This window comes from Antennarius striatus, chromosome 11 (genome assembly GCF_040054535.1).
Source record: "Antennarius striatus isolate MH-2024 chromosome 11, ASM4005453v1, whole genome shotgun sequence".
Taxonomy (NCBI): Eukaryota; Metazoa; Chordata; class Actinopteri; order Lophiiformes; family Antennariidae; genus Antennarius; species Antennarius striatus.
Window position 1 is genome coordinate 18,215,328 of NC_090786.1, and position 25,256 is coordinate 18,240,583.

Genomic DNA, 25,256 nt, shown 5'->3' on the forward strand with positions numbered 1-25,256 from the left:
GACCGTCATCACTGCAGACCTGGTGATGACAATGCTGCGGAGGCTCCGTCCCTATAAGGCGGCTGGACCGGATAAGATCTCCCCAAGACTCCTCCAAGCCTGTGCTTCGGAACAAGGGGACCCCTGCAGCGATTGTTCAACCTCAGTCTGCGGCTGGGGAGGGTCCCGTCACTGTGGAAGACCTCCTGCATCGTCCCGGTGCCCAAGAAAAGACGCCCTACTGAGCTCAACGACCACCGACTGGTCGCTCTTACCTCCCACATAAAGAAGACCCTAGAGCGACTGGTCCTGGAGCTCATGTGTCCACAGGTGCAGGGTGCTATGGACCCTCTCCATTTCGCCTATCGGGCCAAGGTTTGGGTTGACGACGCTTACTTGTACCTCCTCCACCATGTGCTCTTCTACCTGGACACCGGGGGCTGTGCCGTCAGGGTGCTCTTCTTTGACTTTTCGAGCGCCTTCAACACCATCCAGTCCCGGCCATGGCTGTGGACCCCTACCTCATGAGCTGGATAACGGACTACCTAACGGACAGACCCCAGTACGTCCGTATCGGGGACTGTTTTTCTTCTATGGTGACCAGCAGCACGGGGGCGCCACAGGGGACCGTGCTCTCCCCCATTCTCTTCACCCTCTACACATAGGACTTCAAGCACAACTCGGATACATGCCACGTACAGAAGTACTCCGATGACACTGCGATTGTGGCATGTTTCTGGGAGGGTGATGAGGGAGAGTACAGGGCATTGGTGGCTGACTTCGTGGAGCGGTGCCAACAGAACCAGCTTCAGCTCAACGTCTCCATGACGAAGGAGATGGTGCTGGATTTCCGGCGGGCACCTCCATCTCCACAACCAGTGATCATCGAGGGCAGTGAGGTGGAGGTGGTAGGAAACTATAAGTACCTGGGACTGCAGCTAGACAGCAGACTGGACTGGTCACTCAACTCGGACTGTGTGTACAAGAAGGGGCAGAGCAGGATGTACTTCCTGAGGAGGCTGGCCTCCTTCAACATCTGTCCTAAGCTCCTTCTCATATTCTATCAGTCCATATTCTCCAGCGTGCTGTCATACGCTATTGTGCACACCACCTTCTCCCAGCAGAGGAGCACCTTCAGTGACAGACTGCTGTCACACAGCACCTCCACAGAGAGGCTGAGGTCCTCCTTCGTGCCCCTTGCCATCAGGGGGTACAATGACTCTCTCAGGAGGAGTGGGGGGGAGGTGGCAAGGTCAGCACGCGGTTAAATGGATTTAATTTAATTTTATACTGTTTATATTTTAATTTTATATACTGTTTATATTTTTATTTTAATTTTTTTTAGTATATGTACTGTTAATGCTACATGTGTCTGTTAGTGTTGTGTATGTCTTGTGGTATGTTCTGTTTTGTTTTTGTTTTTTCCTGGTGTTTGGCTGAGCAGTGGATATGTGCAATTTCCCCCGGGATTATTAAAGTATCTATCTATCTATCTATCTATCTATCTATCTATCTATCTATCTATCTATCTATCTATCTATCTATCTATCTATCTATCTATCTATCTATCTATCTATCTATCTATCTATCTATCTATCTACCTACCTACCTACCTACCTACCTACCTACCTACCTACCTACCTACCTACCTACCTACCTACCTACCTACCTACCTACCTACCTACCTACCTACCTATCTATCTATCTATCTATCTATCTATCTATCTATCTATCTATCTATCTATCTCTATTGCGTGATTCATTAATCGAGTGTGGTTCCTGGAATGCATTAACTGCAAAGAACGGGGGCGCACTGTAATATGCTGATTTTTCTGCCACCTACCGAATAAATGTTGACTGGATGCATAAACATCTCAAATGGAGGTTTGTATGCACTGAACAGTCACTAGACAACGAGGCGTTGCTGTAACTCACAGTTAATGTGAATCTAACAGCGTTGTTGGACAATATGGACAGCTGCCCAGAGTCTACATTGCAAATGACATATAGCATGCGTTCTTGAAAACATTGGCTGTATTCAGTGGAATAATGCAGACCATGCTAGAGTTGCAAGCTGTTCCTGTTTGACCGCATCGGTAAAAAAAATACTAGAAATGGCTGCAACAGTTTAATGCATCATAATGGCTTTTTGAATAGACATAATAAGTCTAACAAGGCTGCCAACATTTGCTACACCACTATGGTGACTAAAGAGACCCATTGCAAGTTGTACCAATCCACTATCCTCAACTCCCATTAAATGGCAGCAGCGTGTGCTCAGTTTTGGTCACAAATTCCCTGTGTCATCCTCTATTTAGAACCAAGTATAGGTTTTTAGCAAACCGAACAGCAGAGTGATGACAATGATACGCCTCATTTATATGCAGCAATACGTTAAAGATGTAAGCAACTGTATGCAGGACAGTCGCAGTATCTGGACTTGGAAAAAACCCTCAGTTTTTTTGCTGTGCACCAAAAGAAGTCAGAATCCAACATGCATGTACAAATGGTAAGAGAAAGCAGGTTGAAATCATAATCATGTGACTTCCTTGTGGATTTTTAGTTCCTTCCTGTCACATTTCACAACTGATGGCAGTCATTTCATGGAAAGAGAATCAAGTTTAGCTGTTTCTGAGATTCAAATGTTCAGTGTTCTTTTTATTTCAATGGAGGTTTTAAAATGTGGCACATAAATAAATATTGCTTTTCTTACCAAAACTAGTTTGTATAAATATGAAAACATAAATCATTAAATTAACAGAGAAAGCAGGTTGAAAGTAGCATTTTAGTACATATAAAACACGATTACATAGTTTTAATGTTTTTTTTTCCTGTGCAGACTGAAAAGGTGGAAAATTAAATAACAAACAGGTCATCAAAGAACAAGCAGTGAATTAAAAAATATACCTGTAGTTTTTTTTGTATATGTGTAAGAATTAAGTAATAATATAATAATTATCATTATAAGATAGTGTTTTAATGCCAGGAAAACCACTGCTGGCACACATGAAGACTGTGCAACTATTAACAAGGCAAGCACAAATCTGCTAATGCTTTTATGTCAAAAACATTTAAAAATGCTGATTTTACACGACAGCTGAAAAACACTGAACACCCATTATTAATAGTATTTTATGGAGTTGCCCTTATTTAACCACACCATTTTCTGGCTTTTGCATTTTGAAGAATTGAGTCAGAGAGTTGGAAAAGTGTTGCCTTCAAAATAATACAAGTGATCGAGTAAACTGGATGGGGTTTACTGTGATTTAACACGCCACTCATTTTATAGGTCAGTCTGAGTTTCATAGAGGTAAATTATTGGCCCATTCATATGCTAAAGCTGTAGAACTAACAAACAACTAAGATTCTCTTGAAGGGGATGACAAGCATCCTTGACTTCTCCTCTCCACATTTTTGTTTCTGTCCTTGTGATCAAAATTACACTCTTCTATATGAAAAATAATATGTTGTCGGCCACACCCGATGTCATATTCAATGATATTTTACATTTTAGACATTCAGCATACATGTCTTTCAATGGGTGCTGTTGATTCTTATCTAATTTTTGTCTTTGTGCTCTTCCTGTGTTATGCAGTGTGCTATGAAATGATGTCAGCCAAAAACGTAGCACTATATCCATCTGGTGTGCAGCCACAGCATCTGGCAACAATTAGGCTGAGAAACCAACTATATGTTTGCCTCCAGCAACAAGAGGCCATAACCCTGCTTACAAAGACATTTACATTATAATGCATGTACACAAACAAACAGAGTCTCCAAACTTGGAGAGTTACCTTTGTTCATGTCAGATTACAACAAAAATTGAACGACCATTAGAAAGAAAGTGTTAGCATGTGTGTGTCTGGGGATACTCTGTGTGTAGTGTCCAACAGCAGCCCATTTGCAGATGCCTCGGTGTCACCATCAACCTGCAGACCTGTGCAGCTGCATCTCACACTGTTCAAAAGCTTTAATTAATGCTGTGCACCTGGAAGCTAAAAGCGAGGCTACGTGACAAATTACCTCTTCTGTTCAACTTGTGGTTGAGCACAGCACTGAGTTTGACCTTGGTCTTCAAGGTTTTTGAGTGTCTTATCAATCATTTAATAAAAGGTTAGGAGCGGATTTCCCACAGACATGGCAACGAACTTCTCCTGCAAAAATTGCGACAAACTGCAATGAAAGTGCTTACTCATAGGAACGAGCTCAGAGTCTATTAAGGTAAAGAACTGACACCGAGTTGGTTGTTGTCACAGGTGATGTCTCACATGACTAGTAAGAGGGTACAAACATGGGCATGGAAATAAGTGCAACCAGAAAGGAAGACTGAAGTTCTTATCTTCGAGCATCTTGGTATTCTTCTTAGAACACAAGGCCAACATGAGGAGGAGCATTGCAAAGGGCCAAACTCAAATAGTCACTGTGCATTCATGTAGGTAATATTTACCGTGAAACATAACACTACATATACTCATAATTATTGCTTTTAAACATACCACACACTTACGTTTCAGGATACCTCCTCTTCCAGGAGATGTTATTAGTGTTTCCATATAGTTTTATACTGCATGAAGACCTATCTGATCATTAAATTGCCGGTAGGCCTCCAAGTGACCTGTCTAGGGAGTCTAAAAGCTTCACCAATCATCCACTTAGACTGACCTATAGACCATCTGGTCATGCGCAACTAATCCAATGACTGCCTGGTTGTTAAATGATTTGAAATGTTCTCTTATTTTCTCCGGTAAAGGATCAGCCCTTGTTATACAATCACAGACTGACACTTTTTGTGGAAACTTTGTGAATTCTAGTGCCAGGGTAAATAACACCTCTAAAGGTTGTACCTGTGACACCTACATGATGATGTTCATGTCACCTTTTCAGACTGGGGTTCTTGTGAGTTGACTGGCAGGAAAAACTGGGGCAAAGTTATTTATTGCTCTTCCTACAACTCTAATGTTTGACTTTTAAGATCTGTTTACATTAAAGCATTTTGGTGAATAACTAAGAAGGTTTGTTCTTTGCGGTCTTTTTCCAAAGTAACACTATGAAACCCATTATCTAAAGTTTGCATTTCAGGCCCTAGGAATGTTTTTGGTGTGTAAACAGCCCAGCTGAAACAAGTTTCCACTGACATTATAAAGGCATTTCTGATAAATGGGACATCAGATGCTGTTAATAAATGCCATTTAATTAGCTGGTAAGATAGAAATCCAGCAATGTGATGGTGTTAAGACGAGGAGCCATTGCTTTACAGCACCAGCTCCAAAAATACTATTATTTCGGAAAAGCCTGCTTAAATTGTAAACAAGGCATTCTCCAAACCAAAGGACAAAATGCGTCACTTTGAGCGGCCACAGAGGTTGTAAGACAGGAAGAGGCTACGCTCATCTTCCCACTCGGTTGAGAACCACAGTGTTGTTTCTCCAGCAACAGAATCAAATACTGAATCAACTTACCACAGAGCCTTTCAGGCGGTTCTGCTCCTCCTTCACCTCCTTTCCCATGATCTGTTGTGTCTCTGTTCTCACGTTGCACTGGGGCGCTCGGGCTAGCGTCAGGAGTTCAGCATCTTCCCGGGTGAAAATGGAGCCAGTGGGAGAAAGTGTGGTCCTGTCAGTCCTGGAGGGGGAGCAAAGCAGGAGTTACTGTGCTGCTGACAGCTGAGCCATGAGCTCCAATTATGGCTCTAAACTGTTTCTAACAGAGTTTGTGTTGCTTTAAATTGCTATGAAACACATCTCTGAAGACAGAGGAGGTGATGTAACATTTGGCTTCAAAGATGGCCTGTTGACATGAGAGGCTCCTAGTCTGAGAAATGCTTGGAAAGCAGGAGATGTTGGAGAGACTGTATTTTTTATTAGAAAAATGGAAAATCTTCAATATTTATACACAAAGATAGCAAAGAAACTATTCGCCAGATACGCTGAATTCCATAGTCTGTCTATTACAATCAGTATATCATTTTTTGTTTTTTCCCCCCTCTTATCCTTGAAATATGACAACAGTCATTAAATATATAAATATAATTTACTTAAAATAGTCACAAAAAAAAAGTCCAGTAATATACAATTCTGTATTCTTATTCTTAGCTATTGAAGAAGCAAGAACTGGCATTTACAAATACAAAAACAATATTCCTGTAAAAATGTTTTTCCTAGATATAGCGGATTATTTATGCGGAAGGATTTCGAGATAGGGTGAGAAGTTCGGTCATCTGGGAGGGACTCAGAGTCGAGCCGCTGCTCCTCCGCATTGAGAGGAGCCAGATGAGGTGGCTCGGGCATCTGGTCAGGATGCCTCCTGGACGCCTCCCTGGTGAGGTGTTCCGGGCACGTCCTACCGGGAGGAGGCCCCGGGGACGACCCAGGACACGCTGGAGAGACTATGTCTCCCGGCTGGCCTGGGAACGTCTTGGGATTCTCCCGGAGGAGCTGGACGAAGTGGCTAGGGAGAGGGAAGTCTGGGCTTCCCCGCTTAAGCTGCTGCCCCCGCGACCCGACCCCGGATAAGCGGAAGAGAATGGATGGATGGATGGATGGATGGATTTCAATAGAATAAATTGGTAAAACACAGAAAATCTGTATTTCTTTGTACAGTATTCAAATATGTGTGTAATTTTCAAGCAGCGCAGAAAATGGAAGAAAGCTTGGGGTCAGTGAACCTCTAGTGGTGGTGATAGTTGTTCCACAGAGGACTTTGCTGCATTGAATCAAACTCAAGGTAAACATGGTTAATCAATATTTCCACCTATTCATTCATGTTTTTGCCAATACAGACTGTCAACACCTATAGGGAAACCGATCATTTGGTGAAATGGCCATCAGTTATATCCGTAGCCTGCTGTCATAGTGTACCTGAAAACCTTCTGAAGAAGTGCCCAGCAGTCCTTCACCTCACTCTGCTTTTGTGTGATGCCGGCAGACAGGGCAGGATGGAGATTAGACAGCTGCGACACGCTCACATCCAGCATCTAACTCACACACACACAAACACACACACACACACACACACACACACACACACACACACACACACACACACACACACACACACACACACACACACACACACACACACACACACACACACACACACACACACACACACACACACACACACACACACACACACACACACACACACAGGCTGCTAGGTTAGACACAAGGCTTCAGGATCTGATCGAGCAGCGCTGCTTCAGGCATGGCAAGCAGGTTTATCTATGAAGCATAATTTAAACACAAAGCAGTTCAAAGTTGTTTGAAGGAGTAGAATTAGTACAACATTAAAAACATTTAAAAAAAACATTTGTTCATAAAGAGCAGCAGAGATTATTGAAACAAGATACAGGAATACAGATAAAATGTCATAGGAACAAAATTCAGAGATGAACAAACCGAATGAGATAAATGATGTAAAAACTAGTTCAGTAAAAACGATTGTGTTTTCAAGCCTGATTTAAATGACCTCACAGTTTGAGCAGAGCTAATACATTTTGTCCTACAGTTGAGGAATATAAACCTTTTCCTCTGCCTTGATTCTTATTGTGGAAACACTAATGAACACTGTTGATGCCTTGCTTGCTCCTTAATCTATGAATCACGTTGACCCACGGCCATTTATAGACCAGAGGTAGGATTTCATAATTTATAATTTGACACAGGAAGCCAGAGACTTAAGGGTTGGTGTCATGTGCTCTACTTTTTTGTGTTGTCGAGAACTGCATACCTTTCTACAGGTATGCAGATCACATTACACAGCATGCTCAGATATTACATTATCTAACAGCAGGGGGCAGATGTTGAATAGAAGTGGGCCAAGTATGGGCCCTTGGGGAATGCCACATCTATTTTTTCTTTAATTAGATTAATATTTGTTAATCCACACAAAGAAGTCTCAAATTTGGGCTTAAAGAGTATTCCTACCATTACTTGGCCGGCAATGTCACGTATTTCTCTATCTTCAAAGCTTTCCATCTCCTTGGATTCAGCTATACCCTTCTTCTGGAAGAGAAGATGCTTATCAGTAAATGTGAGGAAAATATGGATCTCAACTCTATAAGAAAATAATCAATAAAGCCACCGAGGCGAATGTACCACATTTTTAATAGCAAACAATGTATTATCCGCCTGCTGGTAAAACGAGGACACCTCTAGTGCCAGCTGAAGATTTTCATGGCAGTTTTTCAGACGAGTCTGGACCCTCAGCCACCTGCACACAGTAGATGTTTGTAAGTCTTTGATTTGTCTAAATAGAAGATATTTCATGCAGCACAAACTTAAGGAACAATGTGTACATTTTATTAATGTGTTTCCGCCTGCTGGAGATGTTTTTCCCATCTGTCTTTCCTTGTTTCTCCAGTTTCAGGGCCAAGTGGTTGATCTCCTCGTGAAGGTTCCTGTAGAGCTGCTCATCCTGTAGTGAAACAGAGGAATACAGTCCAAACGTGACCTCATCTGTCTTTATTATACACCCTGGGAGAAAAATTACAACCGGCAAAAGAAAAATGACTGTGAAAGTGCTTCAAAATTGTAATGTAAACTATTATTCTATTGGAATGTGTATAATTTTACCTCATGAATGTTGTTTAGCATTTATATTACCTGTTTAAAATCTAAAATTCTTCTGGTCAGCTGCATTTTGTCAACATTTTCCTCCAGGACGTTCACCAGAGACTGCTCTTCTTCCTGCTGGCACAGACAGGGCAGTATTTATAGCCACCATTTACTCAGAACCCCACCATTGTTTCTTCTGAAAGGCAGCCGGATTGGCCCTACGTAGATGCTGAACAGAAATAGCCGCCTGTGAAACTTGATACTGTACTAATGTAAGATAAAGCATGAGTGGACGTAAATGGCGAATACCAGCTCCTCTCAAGATGAAGTTTTTACAGACTTCAGAAGCAACATCCTTCTTTATATTCCCACATGTCCGTTATCAATCACCAGCTCCCATGTGCAAGACATGGACATGAACAGAGATAAACATTGGCCTGAAATTCCTTTTTGATAATGACAGGCAGATGTTTTACAGCGGTGAGTATACACATACACAGAATGTCCTCAGGGTACCAAGATCATTTTCTGCAACTGCTTATATCTGTTCCAATTAGCTTGACAGCTGTTGATTAGATCTGTCTGTCTATTCACTCTTGCCCCATGGTCAACTGCTGTGTGTTAATTGCTGTAAATTTTATAGTCAAAAAGATAGGTGACTTTTTAGACAAATGGATAAAAGAGGGGAAGAAATTTATAGAGATGAGGATTGACATGCAAGATTTAGACGAAAATGTCTGGAAATTGTAATATCCATGTGATCATTTCTTATTTCTTCCTGCTTTACATTTGGAAGAGTAAAATGTTTTCTTTTGAATAAAGTACAATCCAATACTGTCGTGAAAAACAACTGATATGATGAATGAAAAGACGGATTGAAAAAGTTAGGTCTGAAACTGAAACTCCTTCCTCCTGTGCACAGCGACAGAAAGCACGAGGAATGCTTCGTCACCTTCTCTTTTATCCACGCCTCCAGCTTGTCCACCTTCTTGTTGAACTCCTGCAGGTTCTTAACTCCACCCAGAATCCTTGTCTGATTTGCAGCCATCTGTTTAAGGGTCTGCCATTGGTCCCTGAGCTGGCTGAGCTGTTTCTTCACAAGATCAGAGGTGGGGTTCAGCTTGCAAATCAATACCTCACCCATCTTTTGAAAGCAAAAGGAACATGAAATCATTGTTCAGTTTGGGTAGAGCACAGATGATACAGGCATACATGTATACATGTATACATATAACAATGGCCAACAATGGCTGTCAAATATGCACAGCCATTGTGCATATTAGACAACAGAATTAACTGCCATTAATTCTGTGAATAACGCAGTGAAAAGTCTGCTGGCTTTGCTTCCTGAGCTGTCTGAGTGTCAGGGGAGGTTAATTATCAGACGTGTACCAATTCCAAACATTTTTCCTGAGGGTGGAGCATAAATTGTCCTGACAGAACTGTCTGGAACACTGAGGGTCTGCTTTTCTCTCTGGTGTTTGTGAATACCTTTGAGGCCATTATGTTATGTGTTTCGCCATCTGACAAACTCTGTTAGCACCAACAGCAGTAATGTTTGTATTCAGATCTCCTTTACCGTGAAAAGAAGTCAGCTATTGCGTACAGTATGTGGATTCATGTGATGTATTGTCTGGCTGATCACTTTGGTACCTGGTTGAGTTGAATCAGGGTGTTCTCAAAGTCTTTGAGATCCCTCTGCAGTGTCTGTGAAGCCTCCTCCCAGTCTTGCACGGGGCACCGGTGAAAATTGTAGTCATCCTTCAAATCCTGCAGCTTGCTTTTAATCCATGCCTCTGCCTTGGTCGGGAACAGACACACAACAATATTAAAGACATGCATTATGTGAAAGCAAGCTGGAAATTTGGCATCCTTACTGTTACTCCATCCAACCCTCATATTTCTGGGAGATTGATGGATACAATGCATGGTGAAAATAAGGTTTATAGGGAGCCAATTAAAACTTTTGAACTTCTTTAGCATAGTTACATCTATGGTGATCATAATTATACAGGAGATTTATTTTGTAGAGTCTTGACACGCATGGTTCACACCCTGTTGGTTTGGGTGCATCACTGTCACTGTGTGATGGTAGTCACAGCTAAGTGGTATTCAGTGGTGTCTTAAGTTACCTTCCATTACCACTTTAACTCGATTCTGATTTTTTGCCCCATCCAGCACATTTTTTATTTCAGACCTTAGTGAACACAAAAATGTATCTTTCCAAAATTGATTTGAGTTATTTGAATGGAGGATCGATACGCAATCCGATTCATGACTGTGCAACATGCAAGACTGCCTTCCAGAGCAGCATTTAACATATGCATTCACTATGGGAGTGGTTTGAATGCAATGAGTAAACTCACTAATATGACACTTTTGAATATATTTAGATCAAGATGATAGTACTACAGATGCAGAATTTGCTTTGAGGTTGTTGATAGAGAAGTACAGACAAGGCCAGAGCGAGCAGCAATGTGTTTTCGTAGATCTGGAAAAAGCTTATGACAGGGTCCCCAGAGAGGAACTGTGGTATTGTATGAGGAAGTCTGGAGTGGCAGAGAAGTATGCTAGAGTGGTGCAGGACATGTATGAGGACTGTAAGACAGTGGTGAGGTGTGCTGTAGGTGTGACAGAGGAGTTCAAGGTGGTAGTGGGAATGCATCAGCGATCAGCTCTGAGCCCCTTCTTGTTTGCTATGGTGATGGACAGGCTGACAGACGAGGTTAGACAGGAATCTCCATGGACTATGATGTTTGCAGATGACATTGTGATCTGTAGAGAGAGCAGGGAACAGGTGGGGGAGAAGCTAGAGAGGAGAAGGTTTGTCCTGGACAGGAGAGGAATGAAGGTTAGTTGCAGTAAGACAGAGTACATGTGTGTGAATGAGAGGGACCCAAGTGGAAGAGTGAAGTTACAGGGAGAAGAGATCAAGAAGGTGGAGGATTTTAAGTACTTAGTCTCAACGGTGCAGAGCAATGGAGAGTGTGGAAAAGAGGTGAAGAAGTGTGGAGAAAAGAGTCAGGTGTGATGTGTGATAGAAGAGTTTCAGCTAAAATAAAAGGAAACGTGTACAAAACTGTGGTGAGACCAGCAATGTGTTTGGGCTAGAGAAAGTATGACTGAGGAAAAGACAGGAGACAGAGCTGGAGGTAGCAGACATGAAGATGCTGAGGTTCTCTCTGGGAGTGACCAGAGACCTGTACCATAAAGCTGGATTACGGCTTAGCGAGATAACTTCAGGCTCAACCCTGGCTTTTCAATACCATAAAGGTGGCTGACTTTCTATCGGGCTACGTTGTCGTGGTAACCTATGCTGAACACCTAACCTGCTCCGGAGCAGGATAAGTTCAGGATAAGAGCTAAGCAGGTATAACAGCCCCACCTACTGACCAATCAGAGCTCAGCAGGTGTAACAGCCCCACCTACTGACCAATCAGTTCTCTTGGAAAATGGGCTGTCCGTTTTTTGAGAACCCGGTGGATCTTGGTGCACAGCTTGTGCGAAGAGCGCTCAGGCGCGAGAGAATATTTAGAGATCGCTGTAATCCGTTCGAATTGCCTGAACAATCACTGTACGAAAGGAACAGGTTTTGGGGAGAGGGGTTACATTACATCTGTCAGCTGCTGGAGCCTTACATCAGTAATGTAACACACCGCAACCACGCGCTGACAGTCCCGCAGTCAGTGTCTATTACACTGAGGTTTTTTGCCACAGTTAATATATTTCTTAGTGATGTTTGTAATTATTATGATGTCCTTAAATCCCTCGTTGGATGGGTTACAAGCAAGCCACAGATAAAAGGTCATTAATCAATTATTTGTTTAAGCAAATCATGGATTGATTCATTCATTCATAGGTACTGTTATGTATTCTGTTGGCGATGCCGAAAACATCAGGAAGAACACAGTATGTAGAGCTATTCATGAAGTCGCGGGGGCTACAATCACATGCCATAACGAAAAATGTCGTACACACATACATTTATGGAACACACAAATGTTTCTGTAGTCAGATATACAAGTGCAGTCATAGTGGGGAAGTAATATTATAATGGCACTAACTTCCGCATTGACACAGTCGGCGATTTTGTGCCAGCGATCCTTGTCCCATTTGGCAGCTGCAACTGTGTTGTGTTTTTGCCTGGATTATTGATTTGTATTGCTCGTATTTATTAATTATTATTGTTTGCTCCTCCGTTGTGAAATATGTGGCTTGAGCCGGTTTGTTGCATGTTTGCGATTGGTCACATGCAGCAAACTCCGCCCTTTTTATGTGAGTGCGCACAGATCTAGAGTGGACATGCCTGGATTGAATTAGTGAGTTGATAGCCGGCTTTATGGTACCGAAAATCTGGAGGGCGGATGTCTCGGTAAGTGAAGCCAGATAAGTAAGAGGAAGCCCGGCTAGCTTAATCAAGCTGTACGGTAGAGGCCTCAGGATGGATAGGATCAGGAATGAGTACATCAGAGGGACAGCACATGTTAGAGGTTTCGGAGAGAAAGTCAGAGGCTAGACTGAGATGGTTTGGACATGTCCAGAGGAGAGATAGTGAATATATTGGTAGAAGGATGCTGAATTTTAAACTACCAGGCAGGAGGCCTAGAGGAAGACCAAAGAGGAGGTCTAGGGATGTAGTGAAAGAGGACATGAAGGTAGTTGGTGTGAGAGAAGAGGATGCAGAAGACAGGGTTAGATAGAGGCAACTGTGGCGACCCCTGAAGGGAAAAGCCAAAAGGAAAAGAAGAAAAGTAGATCAAGATGACTTATACAGAAATGTGTAAATGTGTGTTGGGTTCCTGTGATGGTGGACAGATTTGCTCACTTTAGAGCAAATGATAATAAAAAATCTGATTTGAGCAAAAATTGGGATTGAAGGAGGTTTGTAGAGTGAATGCAGGAGGTCGCAATTTCTTGGCAACATGGAACTTGACCTCCTTGAGTAACACAGAGCCTCAGACACATCAAGAACAGCGCTTTTGTTCTCCAACGTCATGTTATGCAGAGCAGAAGTTTCTTTTGGCACCTCCTGTCTCCATACCTACTTCGAGCTGAGCTGCCAGTTCTGGCATTTGTACTCTTTGTGGTGAGAAGAAATCAGGTGAGCAAAGCAATAAAGTGTTGGAAAGTACATGTTTTTTTTCTGCAAAGGAACCCAGAGAGGAAGTTGGTGACCCACCCAAGTCACAATCATCACATGAACCAATAAATTAGCTCAGGTTCTTCCACTTCTCACACCGAACACGAGTGAGTCACAGAACTGATAAAAGACAGGACTTCATTTTTCACAGTGTTGCCATTGTGTACAATGCACGATGTCAAATAAGGGCTGAGCACATAAATATGCCTATGCATCAAGGCTTTTTTTGCCTGCCTGGCATGACTGGTAATGAAAAATAGACTTTACAGTACAACTGCCAAATCAATAAAACACCTCTTCTAAACAACGCCTCGCTTGAGATCAAAAGGTGATGTCACTTCTTTTCAGAGAGACAGGTCATTAACTTTATGACCCCCTCCCAATGCAACGGAGGCATTTCTGGGCTGAACAGAAGGAAAAGAGCTTGACTAAACAAGCCTGCTCCTATCTCCTCACACTGGCTCCCATGGCATTATAATGACCTCATACAGGAAGCCTGTGATTCCCATGTTTCTTCTGTTCTGCACTCCCAAACAATTGTGTGTTTATCAAAATGTATAGTGAGACCTTACTGTAACTGTGAATAGACAGCTAATGAATTCAGATTGTATCACTGCTGTTGAGTTTTACGAGGCATCTGTGTCTGACAGGAAAAAATGGAAGATATAAAACTTTAATAAACTAGTGACCCTCGTGGGTGAGTTTGCTTTTCATTTTGACAAACATCAAATACACATATTTTCAACTATAAAAAAAAACAGTATAGTGTGCAGTAGGGCATAACAGATCTTTTTTTATGTTTAGCAAATGACATTTTCAGCCTCTCTGTTATCTTGAGAAACCTGTGAGTGTGACGTTCCTCTGCTTTCTCTATCACAGAAAGAGAATGAAAGACAATATGTTTTGTACAACTGCCTCAGAGACAGCTGGCCCACGACGATGCTTTCTTTCTCCATGCGGTCTCTGACTTTGCTTTCCCGGCTCTAAACATCGGGGGCCCTTAAAAGTCTCTCCCCTGAGAGCTCACTTCCACTTCCACAGTGATGTAATGCTGTAATAACATATCTTCATCAGCAATAGCAGTCAACCGAATCTTCTGGTTATTTAAAGTACATGTTCAAATAAAGTTTAAAAAAACAAAACAAAAGGCATTTTCTTCCAAAGTAACAGATGCGCAAAAGACCACTAAAAGGCAAACGAGCTACAAAAGCTTGTTAACATTAGTGGCATGCTACAGAGCTGTTTTCAACATGCACATACATCATGTGTTTCCTGCTGCTACCATATCCAAAATGAGCCTCTTATTACTGGAAATGAGAGGCCACTTGCATAATTGCTCAAATGAATGTCTGATGACAAAGCCAACAGTTGGACAAAAAAGCCCCTCATCTGACCCCTCTGAAAAATGTCCTTGGACAACAGGGTGGACACAGCGATGAGATAACACATCCAGTTGAGCCTGAGCCTCGCTGGGCCATAGGCGTGAAGCAGTGGAGCCAAACAATGACCTCATCCCTAAATAATTGCTTCACTTGTGGTGGTTACCCCTCCCTCTCTGAGTTGAACACAGCTCATACAGTTGTCTGTAGCAAATAAGAACCAGTACATACTGTAGTCTGTTCTTCCCCGGAGTGTCATGTGACAGGCGGCTTCCACTCTGATTTAAACTGCTTCAGAGATAAATACCATTTGAGATTCTTCTGCATTTTTACTTCAGAGATGAGAGGTTATTGTATTGTGGTTTCACTTCAGGATAATTCAATTTTAATTTAAAACCAATCCATCTGCATACATCTTCAAAAACTGGAGCGGAAAAAAAGCCTCCACAATTTTAGTCATCTGTTGCTGATATTTTTCTTTGTTAGTTTTTATGGCATGTGTGTTGAAGCAGCTGATTCCCTCAGTTTCCTCCGGGAACATTGACGCATTGGAATTCACATCCCCCTGACTGACCATGACAACCTATTCATATTGACCAAGTGTGCGTCATTTTACCTGCAGCACTTCCTTGCTGAAGAGTGAGTTGTGCTGAGTGAAGTAGTCACTCTGGGATGCAGCAGCCACAGATGCGTCATTCAGTGTGTGTGGAAGACTCTCTGTCTTCTGTGATTCAGGCTTTGAAATCTGTGTGAGACAATGAAATGTTACAAACTTAACTTCTTAATTGATAAAAACTGAAAAACTAAGAAGGATGTCATGTCTATAATTATTTGTTTATGTCATTTCAGACCATTAACAATTTTTTTTTCAACCATAAAGTCACCTTAAAACTTGTGTTGGTTTGGCTCCGGGGTCCCTCTTAATGAAAACCGACTGTCAGTGCTACGTGATATGAAGCGAACACGACTGGCACAGTTTCACTAATGGACAAACATTCCTGCTGCGCTCTGATCAGGAAACATCTGGTCCCATGAAGGAAGCAGGAACGGATCCATGGATTTCTGACGTGTTTTACTGTCAGCTTCACATGCATACAGTACATATACCCTTCAGTAGATCATGATCACTCAGGTAAAGGCACCATCTTTGCTCAGGTAATTATAACCATATTGGACATTTTCATGAATAATACACAAGAGGAGGAAAAGTATTGATAAGGTTACAGGATAAGAGGTGATGTGGATGAATATTGTGTTTTTCTGTCCTAAAACGAGGCCAATGCTGTGTCAGTGTTTTATTATAAGCAGCCTCCAAAGCCTTTTCTTTTGTCAACGTCTTTCCTGACCTCATGTTTTCCAGTGAGCCCTGTCTCTGAAGGCTCTGCTCTAACAGAGTGCTTAATCCATAACACATACTCATGACTTCAACAAGAAACATGCCAGTTTGAACAGCCCATAAATAATATGCTGCAATATGAATAAACTGTTTTTATTCTGCAGGCTCTTAATAATATCAAGCAAACAAAAGTAAAAATGCTTGTTGTATGGCTTTAGAAGTCACACAACAAGCATGTTTAACCCATAACTCTGTGTAACTTTGCTCTGAATCTTTTTGCTCTGGACATTTACAGAATCATCAGTGGCCTCGGGCAATGAAGACCCCACTGCCTCAAAGCAAAGCAAAGAATTTCCTATAGTCTGGAAGTACAAAGGCAGCAACATGACAACAACATAATGTGCTACACAGACTTTATCAGGACAAAAACAACATTTACAGTTGTTTTTGTCCTCGTTACAGTAGTTTAAATACATCTTACCTGCTGGGCAGATCCTTCTCCAATCACTTTTACCCTGGTTTGTTCCTGCCTGGGCTGAGATTCATCACAGCTGTCTTTTCTGAGCAAAACCTAAAACATCCAGATCAAACACTGAGACAGATGATCATGAAAATATGCTGTCAAAGAGGAGAGCAAGCTGGATAAGCAGGCCATAATAAGACCAATACTTTCATGAGATTTAGAATTCTGAAAATATCCAAATTGGTTTTCCATCATGACTTTAAGATATAACTGTTCACTCTAAGTCCAATTATGTGCCACAAAAATTTTCATATATATCAGCACAAAATTCTACTTCATTGTTTTTCTTAAGATTAGAGGATCGATTCTAAAATTTATATTTCAGAAAAGTAACATCTTCTACACATCCATTACATTATTTCAGATTACAATCAAGTGAAAATTAATATTTTCTCATTAAAGGTTCCTTTTTATTACAGACTGCTGGCATGTTAAAAAAAAACACCTCTTTGTGTGATATTTCTGATATTCTTAGTTATTAGTTTTTTAAATTTACCTTAAAGTGAGAGTTGGGTTTATTTTCGCAGCTCACACCTACAATCCTGGGCAGATGTGGATCTGATGTACTAGTGATGTTGTTGTTGTTATTGTTGTTTTCAGGTGTGGACCCAGTAACTGAAAGCCGTGCCGGTCCCACTGATGCATTGTTCTCCGACTGATCTTTACTCCCGGAGATTGTGATTTTCTTGATGGATCTGGACATGACGAAGGGTGAGGCGACGTTCTGGTTCAGGTGGTCCTCAGCCGCCATGTCCCCCTGTTTGTGGTGTACAGGAGAGACCTGCTTGATGATGGGCGCAACGAGGCAGGGACCATGTGCACAGACCTGAGCCCGGCTGAGATAGAGTGAGTTCAGGTTGTGTTGTAGAGCACAGTTATCCAGACTCTGGTTCTGTAGATAGCCCTGGGTAAACTCCTGGCATTTTGGCACAGTCGGTACCGACAGCCTAGTCCCAATGGTGAAGGGCTGGACCTTCCTCATAATACTTTCAGACATTACTAGAGTCCAGTTAAGAAAACAAAATATGCTGGTGTCCAAATGGCCATTGAAATTGTCTGTCACATTCCTTTGCACATTATCCTCACCCACGCGCTCTTCTTCTCCAGTCTGCGCTCAGTGGTCAAGTGGAGGGTTCATCACAAAGTGTAGGGAGTGCTCAGTTCTCCACCTTCTTGTGCATGTTGAGAATGCACAGCACACAGCCCAGGATGGCTTCCTTGGACTCCTTGGATGTGACGCGGTCCCAGACGTGGCGTAGCACTGTGCCAAGGTGGGAAGCGCCTGTGGAGAGGCTTCTCCTGAGGAACTGTGCCACTGAGCCTGCCAGTCTGCTACTGAGGAGCCTGATAACCAGGGAGCGCAGCAAGATGAAAACTGCTGGCATGCTGCCTGACTGTGCAGCACAAAAAAAAAAAACTTAGAAGAGGAGGAGGAAAGGGGAGGGTTGGTAAAGAGAGGGGATGAAGTCACCACCACTCTAGTCTCTTTCTCGCTCTCTCTCTCTCTCACTCGATTTCTTTCCCTCCGTCAGGAGCGATAGAGCAGAGAGGGGGCTGTAAAACCTGGCTGTCAAAACTTTCCTTCTGAACTCAAACAGAAATCTGCCCAAATAAGAAGCCACGAGTAATGGAGTCAAAAGGTCAGACCTCTTCAAATACAGCATATCATGGATGAGGTAATACCCCCAGCTCACGTACCCACACTCCCTTTCTACCTCACCTCCACCTTGGAGTGCAGAAAAGAGATCCAGCCCCACTCAAGTCAAAACCATCCATAAAAATAAAGCATTTCTTAGGCAGCCAATCTAAGAAGAGAGATGATGTGAGTGCTGTGGGTCCAGGAGCAAGACTGCTCTCCTCGGGTCTGATCTTCCTCTTTGCCCTCCAGCGAGGAGCAGTTGTCACCCAGTTTGCAAAAAGAATGGAACAGTCCTGTCCTGATATTCCTGAAAGCTCAAAGCTGCTGGCACGACAAGTGTGGAGGCGAACAGATGACGACCCCAACCACTCCTTGATTACAGCCAGGGTTGAGCAGAGCACATGTTGGGCTGAATGATTGGAATGGCAAGGGTGGTGTGTCTGTCAGGGCAGCAGGGATTATGGAGGAGAACAGACGGTACAGAAAGTATGTGCAGGGTGCATCTGGGAGCAGTGAAAGCTTTCCCTGAAATGGAATGCTCACTTTTCACGCTGCTGCCCTCTGACCTGACCCCAGCTCCTGGTCTGCTAGCTCTCAGGAGCCGTTAGCCACCCAGCCCAAAAGCCCAGCATGATTCAGCTCACTACACAGCTCTCTAAGGGGTTATGCTCACAAAATACTGCCATATAAAATAAAACGTACAACAGTTAGATGCTGAAATGAATGTCAGACTGTGTCCAGTGTTGCTGTACAAACCCTGTCACCAGTGTGGACACAGGTAACGATGCATTTAATAAAGCTCTGGTTTCAAGATGAAGTCATCGAAAGAAGACTTTTAATGTGTTGCAGCTTGAAATGAGAGATAAATTCTGCACAGACTGGACGTTGTTCACAGAAGTCTGGATGGGTGGGGCTGAAGGGGTTTGGCTGACTTTAAAATACCATTTCCTCATAATGGGCAAGTGACTCTAAAAGTGTATTTATGTGTGCAGTGAGAACATTGTGTGACTACGATACAACCATATCCCAAAATGTTGTGCTAAACTGGAAGAGAAATAGAGAAGCATGTATCACTGAATGCCACACTGTGTGAAGGAAAACCAGAGCAGTGAGAGCGAGTTATGTATTCAACATGAATAAATGGACCATGAAGACAAGACAAGACCAGATGAAACCAGATAACACAAGATGAGATAAGATGAGAATTTTACTACAATTAAAAGGAAAATAAAATATTAAGTTTGTAATAAAAAATAAATGAGATAAAATAGATATAACAGATTATAAATAACAATCTCATAGTATTTTCTAATCTATCTATAGTAACTACTTACTGTAAAGGAATCTAACTGTTCAGACTGGTGCAAATGTGTTTAGTCTGTGAGCGGTGTTCGACCTTAGACGTTAGCCTTTTCAATCTTGACATACTGTGTAGAACTTTTATGTGCACATACTGTACATGAATAATTCAATGGTGATAAAATCACAAAATAACCATTTTCACTCAATGTTTTCAATGTTAAATTTTAACATTAAACAGACAACATACTATAAAACCAACATGAACAACATAACAGAGAATGTCTTCAAACTGCTCTTCCTGGATTAACTGTAGACCCACAAAGACTTCTGCATTTATTAAAGAGTAATTAGCTTTCCTGTCCAGAATGTGGGTCGATGTTGTCATCCCCCACACAGCAACACTAATAATATATTTACAACAAAATGTTGTAAAAAACCGTACCCGTTATTTTTCTAAGGCAGGATGAGCTTCTCGTTGTGACCACTTAGATTGGGGTTCATCACAGGTTTTCTAGTAAACTTTAATCTACATTATTTTAGTATCCTCAGAGAAAAAGCAATTGTTTTGTTAAATTATGTGACATTTTCTTCTTTCGTCTTTGAACTAAAGCTTTTGAGTCGTTCGCCCCTTTTTTTTCCACCTCAGCCTGTAAACATTTATGAAGGATGCAAAGTTGTTTGCTTGGGATTAGATTTGAACCAGGTGTCCCACCCCTACCGACAGAGTCCGATTAGGCTACTGTAACACCTTCCTCATGTTGTTTACCCTGGAAGTCCTCCCCAACTGCAGCCCTTCCTCACATCGTGTGTGTAACTAACTCTGCCAGCCACATCCTTTACAACAGAAACCCCAGCCTTGATATGAAGCCCTTCCCTTGGTGCCATCTGCCCTCATGTTCACTTGTGAAGCTGGTTCTGATCTGATGGTTGATATCATTGCCTCCCAAAATGATAATCTAGTCCGGCTGCTTCCTCACCACAGGTCCTGGTTGTTAGTTATCTCCTGTTTATTAAAGTCAGTAAGTACGACTTGAGGACCCTGTTAGCAGGGTGATGTCACTGAGGCTGAAAGAAGAGTGGTAGCTCTGGCTGACAAGAGAATATGCGTGGAGCTAGAGGGATTCTGTACTTTTCCGTTTGGTATATGTCATCTCAAAGGCATGATCGGCTTGCTGGTCAGGTTTCAGTGGAGATAAGATGGAGTTTTCATTCTGGATCAAGATCAAAAAAGACAAGATTTCAACTTTGCGTAATTGATTTAAAAGGCATGCAAAAATGAAAATACTTTCTTAATCTGTTTTATATCAGGTGTGAATTTTTTAATGACTAAACATCATTGAGAGATCTGAAGCCCAGCATCGTACACACACACACGCACGCACGCACGCATGCACGCACGCACGCGCACACACACACACACACACTCACACACACACACACACACACACACACACACACACACTAATCAGTCAATTGAACTCTGACTAAAACATAAAATCAAGTCTTAGCGCTGTGTATTTATAGCTAAAACTAATAAAGTAAAGTTATTAAATATGTGATGCCAGGCCTGGATCCTCACCAACAGGAGAAAAATTTTCCCATGACTTAAACTTTGCTTTAAAGTCTTTATAAACAGGACAAACAGATTAAACTCATAGTAAAAAAGTTCCACGATGACATGAGCAACAATAACTTAACTCTGTGTAGAGAGAAACACACCAGAGATACACAAAGTTGTGAATGACAGTTACAAGGCACAGTGGGCAGAAAGCCAATTAAATAGTGAAGTCATGTGTTTGTGTTAATGCTTATCTGTTTATCTGAATTCCTTTGTTAGCAGCTCACAAGTCTGAACCCACGTCTCAGTAATGAGCTCGTCGGTGGCTCGCCTGTGGGCTCTTGTATGTGAGCCACTGAGAATAATCCACTGTATTAGCAACGAAATGATCTGTGCTTGAGAGAAACAACAAGACAGCTGCAGTTTGTGGTCTAAAGGAAATACAAACACATTAGGAAAGCAGCGACTTCAATATTTGGATAGGTTAAATAGCTTGTAACATCATTTATGACCTAAATTCATTCAGATCATCTTAAAAACATGAAAGCTGCAGTCTTGAGTCTCGTCAGCTGAAGCATGAAATTATTTCGAGTGATGTAAGACCAGAATGTTTGTGACACCCAGCTCGATGATCACTGAAGGTCATGTTTGACCTAATGAGGTTACATGCTTATCTGCTGACATCAGCACACCTCTAGTAGTTCATACAGGGAATCTTGTTTCACACATTTCCTCTCAACATGTCCACTCTTATCACAGCCATAAAGAGGCCAAACTATCTGACATCACATGCAGTCAAAGAGAGAGGTCTGTTACAGCAGAAAGACAAGCAGGGGCAAGGAAACCCAACTATCGGCCATGACACATATATTTTTTAGTCTTTTAAACTGTAGCACCATTGTTCCCAAAAACAATTTTCCTGTGTTAAATGCGCTCCCATAAATATCTTGGAATGTCGTATGTCACATTGGTTGTGATGTGGAGTGGTGTGTTGAAACTGACATCAATAATATGACGATGCCTGGCCACCGCATGTACGCAAATATGCAACCCATTATATTCCTTCTATTCCGCTTCCAGCAGCTTCACAGGGTATCTGTCATGACCAGAAAGAGTGTTTGAGAGCCAATGCCAGTAAACATAATAATAAAATATAAAGGCAAGGGTCAGGCATGGCTTTTAGACAAGAGAACAGTTGTTTCAACTAAAAATAATGGTTTCTCATCCCGATGTAACACTTGGCCTTGACTGTAGAAGAATTACATCAGACAGTGTAGATGGGAAACAGTAACTCTGATCTTAAATGTTAACATCAAAAGACATTTGGCTCTGGTTGTCATGCTTTGAGAATCAGATGCGTTTCTGAGATCAGACTTTCAAGGGGCCTTACCTCAAAATGAGTATGTGACAGAACCTCGCAAAAATCTTTCCTTGAATAAGAAATCATTCTTTTTACTGGATAACATTAGATCATTCATACTCGATGGCAGAGCATGTTCCCAGTGCAGGGAGGCCAAGTCGTCGAGTGGCAGCCGTGGGTGAGGTTCTGACAGTGGCCCTTTGACGATGTTCCCCTTCCCACTCTTCCATATTTCTCTTTCCTCTTCAGTTTGGAAAATAAAGGCTGTAAAGACTCACAATGTAACTTCAATTTAAAAAAGAAACATCCTTACAGAAATGTTCAGTTCCTCTCACTTCAGCAAACCTCAAATACATTAGCTACCCAGTTTTACCTTCAGAACCAAACTACAGTAATCAACTTGTTAATAATAATCTTCTTCTTTTCCTCTCGGCTTTTCCCTTCAGGGGTCGCCACAGCGAATCACTTGGCTCCATCTAACCCAGTCTTCTGCATCCTCTTCTCTCACACCAACTACCTTCATGTCCTCTTTCACTATATCCATAAACCTCCTCTTTGGTCTTCCTCTAGGCCTCCTGCCTGGCAGTTCAAAACTCAGCATCCTTCTACCAATATATTCACTATCTCTCCTCTGGACATGTCCAAACCATCTCAGTCTATAATAATAATAATAATAATAATAATAATAATAATAATAATAATAATAATAATAATAATAATAATAATAATAATAATAATAATAATAACAGCACTACTACAATAAGAGTCTGTGACTTAGCGGGAAAGTGGTTGTCTGCTAATCAGATTGTCGGTGGTTTGATTGCCAGCCCTGCAGTCCTCATGTCAGAGTTGGATATGTCCTGGACAAGTTACTAGTTCAGAGGGCCAAATAAAAGACAAAGAACCAATCATGCTCACGTTCATGCTTATGGGTTATATAGAGTCACCAGTTCACTTGGTGGTGGGAGGAAGCTAGAAAACCCACACAGACACTGAGAAAACATAAAAACTCCATACAGACATGAAAAGGCAGGCAGGTTTGAGCCCAGGACCTTCCCGATCTAAAATCAGCTTCCCGGCTGCTAGAGCAAACAAGATGCCACCAAAATCAAGGAATAACGCAGCCTTGGAGGAGGAGATTGAGGAGATAAAGAAATCACTGAACCTTATGTCTGGTGAAATAACAACTACCTCAAACACCAAAAACTGATTCTGGAGATAATGGGTGAAATCAAAGAACTCAGGAAACAATGTACCGAGAAGGATAAGATGGTGACCTTTCTGGAACGCCGTGTAGCAGACCTGGAGCAGTACTCCCGCATGAACAACATTGTTGTCAGCGGGCTACAGACCAAACCTCGGACATACGCCCAGGTGGCTTCACCAGCAGCCAGCAGGACCCACCGTCTCTGACCAGGATTCCATCGAGCAACAGGTGATTACATTTTTCAACAGCAAAGGCATTCTGGTAAATGACAGTGACATTGAGGCGTGCCATCCTCTCCCTCGGAGAAATAAAACAAAAAGCCAGCTATAGTTATTCGCTTCACCAACAGGAAGAAAGCTAAAGGGGTCAGATGTCTATGTGAAAGAGCACTTAACTAGGAAAAATGCAGATATTGCCATGAAAGCTCGCTTTCTGAGAAAGCAGGGGAAAATTCACTCAACATGGACTGGAAACTGTAAGGTGTATATTAAGTTGAATGGACCACCACAGGAGGCCAAGGTTTTGGTCATCAGAGACCTGGGTGAGCTGGACAAATACAAAGGACCCCACCAAAGTAACTATAACCCATAGACAATGGTAACGTATGCACTGACAAATCAACGAACACAACATGAAGGCAATTGAACAAGACATTGATCTGGACAGTAACTTCTTTGACCACCTGAACAACACATGTAGCTAATACACAGATGATCAATACAATGACCTGAATGTTAAACAAGACCATGGAATGTCAATAATTCACTTTAATTGTAGAAGTCTGTATGCCAATTACAATAGCATCAAAGATTACTTCAGTAAATTTAAAAAGCCATTCAATATCATTGCATTGTCTGAAACCTGGCTCTGTCCTGAGAAGGGATTTGACCTTGAGCTGAGTGGATATGAGCTCAATTATAAGAGGAAAAGAGGAGGAGGTGTGGCTCTATAAATTGAAAATAGCCTTAAATACAAAGTAATGAAAATATGACAACATCTATTGACAACCTGATGTAATGTATCACAGTTGAGATATGTTTGGAAAGACAAAAAATATCATTTGTAGTTGTGTGTATAGAACCCCAGATTTAAGCATTGAAAAATTTAAGGATAACATGGAGGAGTTGTTTTCAACTGACAGCCAGAAGGTTATATATATCTGTGGGGACTACAACATCGACCTATTAAACCCCAATTAACATGAACTGACTGAAGAATTTATTAACACTATGTTCAGTTTGAGTTTATATCCACTGATCACCAAACCACGTAGAACAA

At 41.9% G+C, this 25,256-nt stretch overlaps 1 protein-coding gene across 7 annotated transcripts in view; it reads right to left on the minus strand.

Moving 5' to 3' along the window:
* LOC137603938 (spectrin beta chain, non-erythrocytic 1) overlaps window positions 1–18,051 on the minus strand; it is a 36,534-nt gene extending 18,483 nt beyond the window's left edge. For 3 of the 7 annotated variants that reach the window (XM_068327812.1, XM_068327815.1, XM_068327809.1), the window contains exons 1-11: window positions 17,409–18,051; window positions 16,871–16,960; window positions 15,670–15,798; window positions 10,188–10,334; window positions 9,487–9,678; window positions 8,583–8,669; window positions 8,276–8,394; window positions 8,076–8,190; window positions 7,905–7,982; window positions 6,837–6,952; window positions 5,439–5,601 (exon numbers count right to left, since the gene is read on the minus strand). In XM_068327812.1, coding sequence (XP_068183913.1) covers window positions 5,439–5,601; window positions 6,837–6,952; window positions 7,905–7,982; window positions 8,076–8,190; window positions 8,276–8,394; window positions 8,583–8,669; window positions 9,487–9,678; window positions 10,188–10,334; window positions 15,670–15,798; window positions 16,871–16,960; window positions 17,409–17,909 — 1,737 coding nt within the window. In that variant the 5' untranslated portion in view covers window positions 17,910–18,051. The remainder of the gene's footprint in view (window positions 1–5,438; window positions 5,602–6,836; window positions 6,953–7,904; window positions 7,983–8,075; window positions 8,191–8,275; window positions 8,395–8,582; window positions 8,670–9,486; window positions 9,679–10,187; window positions 10,335–15,669; window positions 15,799–16,870; window positions 16,961–17,408) is intronic. The other 4 variants (XM_068327810.1, XM_068327814.1, XM_068327813.1 and 1 more) reach the window with 4 other exon arrangements.
* Between the last annotated feature and the right edge of the window lie 7,205 nt (window positions 18,052–25,256).